Raw genomic sequence first — 5,029 nt, 5'->3', positions numbered from 1 at the left:
TTACTCGATTAATCGTAAGAATAATCGATAGATTACTCGATTACTAAAATATTCGTTTACAACAGCCCTACTACTCTGTTGTTTTTTCATCAAGTTACCGCATTTAGCGTCTGTATACGTTAGTTAATAATTAGTCGATTACTAATTGACAATTAGTTCAATAATAGGTTAATCGGCCCTAAAACTTCATCAAAACAAAAATCCTTTAAACGCAGACTTGGACAAAGCATGCATTCACAAGTGTGTTGCACCAAACATGCAGTTTCTTCTGCAACCAGCAAAGTGCAGCAAGCAAATTACACAAATATTATCCTTGAACCTTTTTGGACGAAGCTATGAGGTCAAGAAAAAGTAAAAGAACTGAAGCCAACCAAGGAAAACAGCCGGCTTCCATCAAATCACTGCAAAGAGGAGCGCTTCTGAGAAACACCAGCTGAGCAACAAGTCCCAATTAGTGTAAATGCATTAAAATAATTAAGCAGAGGATCTGAACGACTGACGTGTGATCAGGACCAACAGCTCAGAAACAGGCTGGAGACTCTCCATACAGTTTGCTTCTTTCACATCTGAATGCTGAGAAATTTACATTCCCTCCTCGTTAGCATGAATGTTCTCAATTTGGTTGAATTTAGATTTTAGCTAAATGCAAAAAAAATCCAAACATTTTAGCTGACAGTTTCAGCCATCATTTTAGCTCAATATTTAAATACTCTTCTAAACTAAATTGGCAGAGTTCAAATGTTCATATTTGTACATCAATTCAATAACTTTTCTGTAGTTTAGAAAATTAATCTGCAACAATAATAGTTCACTTTTTAAGTTAGCCTGCACAAAAATTACACAAAATCTGAACTTGTATTCAATTTAATAAATTAGCCTTAGAAAAATGAACATGCTTTGCAAAATAATTTTCCTCGACACTTATTTCTTTGCAATTAGTTATCACATAGTTAAACACATAACACATCTTTACAAACTTCTGCTAGTGTGGAGTAAATCTGTTCCAGTTTAACCTGGCAGTATGCCTGTAAGATAAAACACAGGGCAAAGCTGATCCACCGCTACCGGCGGCCTGCCTGTCAGACACTGAGAAGGGCAAATTAACCTGCGAACGTGCACTACGCTACCGAGAGGGGCGTAGCGAAACACTCTTTTGAACGTAAAAAACTGTTTATAAATGACATTATGCCTCTTTCTCCAACATCAGCACAGCTTGAATACATTTTCAGCGAACATTTTTGAGTTTTTAGTTGACCACTAACCTGTAAAAATACAGAAAAAGCGCAGCAGCAATGAACACGTCATGTATCGTTTGTCGTTCATATTGGGTCTGACGTAAAGACGCAATATGGACTTTCACAAAGGTTCCGTAGGCATAATGCTGGCATTTATAGTTGGTTTTTTTTTCCTCCGAGCATTTAAAATAAGGTGTACAATCTATCAGAAATAATAGAAAATTACGACAATTTTGCTACTCATAAAAAAGTGGTCACACAATTATTTTACAATTTTTATATTACAATTATGTCGATGTGTGTCTGTCCCCATCAAATAAACTTAATAATAATAATAAATCACTACAATAGTTCAAATGCGGACTTAGTTTGGATATTTTGGACGAATTTAAACTTGTGCATTTATTTGTTGCTTAAATATTTTTTTATATTGTTTCATAATTTAAATTTAGAAAAACAGGGCTTTAACAGTAGCATCCTAGAGACTATTTTCTCCTCCTATCCTTTTAGTAAAGTGAATTTAAAATCCTTGTTAAGTGATCCCATTTGTGAACGAGTGATGCCCTCAGATGCCTCCTCTGAACCTTTAAACTTGATGACTTGCTCCAGGTCTCAAGACCAGGGAGAACCCCGACTAATCAGCTTAAAAAAACAGAAACCCTGGTTATAAGTCTGCAGCCAGCTTTGCCCTGCACTGCGTGACCTTTACGGGCCAAACACGTGCAACCGAGTGAAATGTTCAACTTTGGACAACAGCATGGATTCCTCGACATGTTATCCGCAGGATGGTCACAACCGGACATTCTGATCTGACATGTGTGTCAGAGCGGCCTGCTGGGGAGGGCCAAACCTTTACCCTGAGCGCCTTCTCGCCTCTCGTTATACAATTAAACTCACCGTTTGTCCCTGAGGAGCTCAGCTGTGGACGCAGCCTTCACATGAGCGCGAACCTGGATCAGTGCAGCCTTGTGGCAGATGGAGGCTTTCTAACAATGCTGCCAATCAACTAAAATCCAAACTATTTGCTGTTTCAGTGTGTAGAGTCAGCATCTTTTGAAATTAGAAATTTATTTCAAACATGATACAAATATAAAAAGTAATATAGTACACAATAATAAAAGTGAATAGAAAAGAAGAAAAGAAGGAAAAAAAAATACAGATATCTGTTTCAGTTAACATATCATGCTCTTAACTTATCAACTAAATAAACAGTTTTTAGAGTCCATTTTTTTCCTGCACTGCAGGTTTCAGGACGCCATTTTGGATTTCCACTAAAGTGCCATTTCATTTTTACAACTTTTTCTTGATATTTTAAAAAGATTACAAGTTAAATTTACCAGCAGGTTTCTAATCTTGTTGCGCTGAAACGATTAATTGGATTAATCGATTGTCGAAACAATCGTCAACTAATTTAATTATCGATTAATTGCATATGGACTCAAAAAAGGTAATTTGCTGAAAGAACAACATGCTCCAGGGCAGAAATTAAGCCAAAATTGAAAAAATACATATATATATATATATATATATATATACATTTAGCATTTAAGATAAAGGAAAGAAACAGTTTACCTTTTGCTATCTAATTTGAATGTATTTTTTTTTAGCTGCAGATGCATCTTTTATTACAAATCATCAAGCATTTTTGTTTATTATTTTAAAAAGGAACTGATTTGTCTATTTGCATATTTTAATATATTTCACATATTGTATTAAAAAGGGTTAAGTGGCTAGAAGAAAAATCGGCAGGGAAAATCTAACTTTACTTCATTCCCAACAAACTGCTGCCGACATGAGACACAGTAGTGGCAGGATCATCCAGTGGGTCTTCACAGTGAAAATTTGAGAGGAATTTCTCTGGAATGCTGTTGGAAACTTGGTGGTTTTGGAAACATGGTGGTTTTGAAAAGGCGACTTTTTCAAACTTTACACGCCTAAAAAAACACCAGTCAAGCTCTGACAAGTCTTCATAAGTGCCCGACTTGACGTCACACACACATTAAATGTTTCACACAAAACCAGCAGAGTTTTGTAAAAATAATTCACTCAATGTTTTGTATTCAAATTAAGCTGAATCAAACACCAACTTCATCCACCCTTTACAATAGAGATTAATATGAGTCTACAGCAAAGATACAGGAACATTTCCTCCGTTTTTCTGATAACAAATGTCGCTCTAAACGGCTCACGTCGTTCCCGTTAGTAAATATTTAAGTGAATAACTCACCTGAGTGGCCGTGTTCCGGTGGTGAAACTCCGCTCCGCCGGCTGCCAGGCTCCCCGCGGCACCGCCGAGCTCCTCCGCGAATATTCCCGTAAACTAACCTGAGCGAGCCGCCTCGCCGCCGTGACTAAAGCCATTGGAAGAGGAGACAGGAGGCTGTAAAATAAAGTGTTAAATATGCGAGCAGCGGCAGGTTCGGAGTCTGCTGTCCGGCGACCGACTAGCAAATGAGACCTCAAACTTTGGTGTGGAGAGAAGCTAGGCTAGCAGCCGGGCTAGCTTGTTTTAGCAGCGAGAAGTCACTCTGTCACTGTCGTCTTCATTGCGTAACATGTAACATATGGCCGCTGCTGGCTGTATCTGGCTCAAAATCAATTGGATGATTAACTTGCCGGCCAACAATGCCTGGGTTAGCGGTAAAAACTCAAAGTAAGCAGACGCTATCTACTATAATCACACAGTGCCCTGGGTTATGCAGTCAATTTTCAGTTGCTTAAGGTTTCCGTAGCTAGTTCCCCTTCAAAAAACAACAGAGAAATAGCACCGGCCGTCACCATCGCCGCCATATTGTGACGGGCACTATTTTTAAAAAGGCCTAGGAATTGCGGTTCTTGCATCTGGGGTTGTAGTTGATTTCCAATAAATTATATAATAAAGTTGTATTTTGTCGGTGACTAACACCAAAGTCTTAACAATATTTATCCATTGCCTCTTTTCTAACTCATTTGCCTTATTATTTGGTCTTTATCCAAATTTATGCCAAAAGTTACACCGGTTATTTTAATATTTATTATTTTCACATTATATTCACATTTTTCTGCCACCCTCGCAGAGTGTTTGAAAATACACCCACATTTAATTCACAATTATTTGGCGGGACCGGATTGTTTTCGCTAAAAATGATAATAGAACAAAAGCAATTCCCTTTAAATGTACTGTATAAGTATTTTTGTTTTCCAAAGTTATTGCAGGAGATATTTGGCATGGTTTTGTTATAATTTGTTGAATATGGAGCTAAATTTTATTGAATACAGTACAGTGAAACAAAGATTATTTGAATAATTTGAAGGATACAAGAGTGGAAGTGCCATAGCGTATGTTAATCTCTGACTTCAAAACATACAAATAATCTGAAAAAGTATTATTCTGGCATTTAGAAAAATATAAATATTTGCGTAATCCCAACTGACCTTCAACATGAAGGATGCACATTATGCATCCATTTATGATTTTTGCACAAATGCTCCAAAAATTTGACCTGAAATCACAATTAATAAAACAAAATAATAATATTTTGCACATAACAAATTACAGATATACTATAAATACTACTTCTTTCTACATAAATAACATGTCTACAAGAATAGTTGCATTTATTTCAGAGAGCTTGCCACTCACAATATGGCGGGCCTAAGAAACCTAAACTTTTCCATGTCTGTTAAAAGCTGACTAAAAGCTTTAACAACAAATATTGCGGACTTAGTCTATTTGCTGTTATAATTGCATGCTTTCAAAATGAAACAAAATAGCAAACACATACATACAAACTAGTTTGGGTTTAATTAAATAA

At 36.6% G+C, this 5,029-nt stretch overlaps 1 protein-coding gene across 1 annotated transcript in view; it reads right to left on the bottom strand.

Moving 5' to 3' along the window:
• LOC106964414 (adrenodoxin) overlaps nt 1-4,011 on the bottom strand; it is a 10,829-nt gene extending 6,818 nt beyond the window's left edge. Inside the window, exon 1 of the mRNA XM_015059944.1 lies at nt 3,463-4,011. Within this exon, the coding sequence (XP_014915430.1) occupies nt 3,463-3,596 (134 nt within the window). The 5' untranslated portion in view covers nt 3,597-4,011. The remainder of the gene's footprint in view (nt 1-3,462) is intronic.
• Nucleotides 4,012-5,029: the final 1,018 nt, after the last annotated feature.

This window comes from Poecilia latipinna, unplaced genomic scaffold (genome assembly GCF_001443285.1).
Source record: "Poecilia latipinna isolate Pla-1442-1.1 unplaced genomic scaffold, P_latipinna-1.0 Scaffold1670, whole genome shotgun sequence".
Classification (NCBI taxonomy): domain Eukaryota; kingdom Metazoa; phylum Chordata; class Actinopteri; order Cyprinodontiformes; family Poeciliidae; genus Poecilia; species Poecilia latipinna.
The sequence above is the reverse complement of the archived record's forward strand: the minus strand, read 5'-3'. Positions and strand labels throughout refer to the sequence as shown.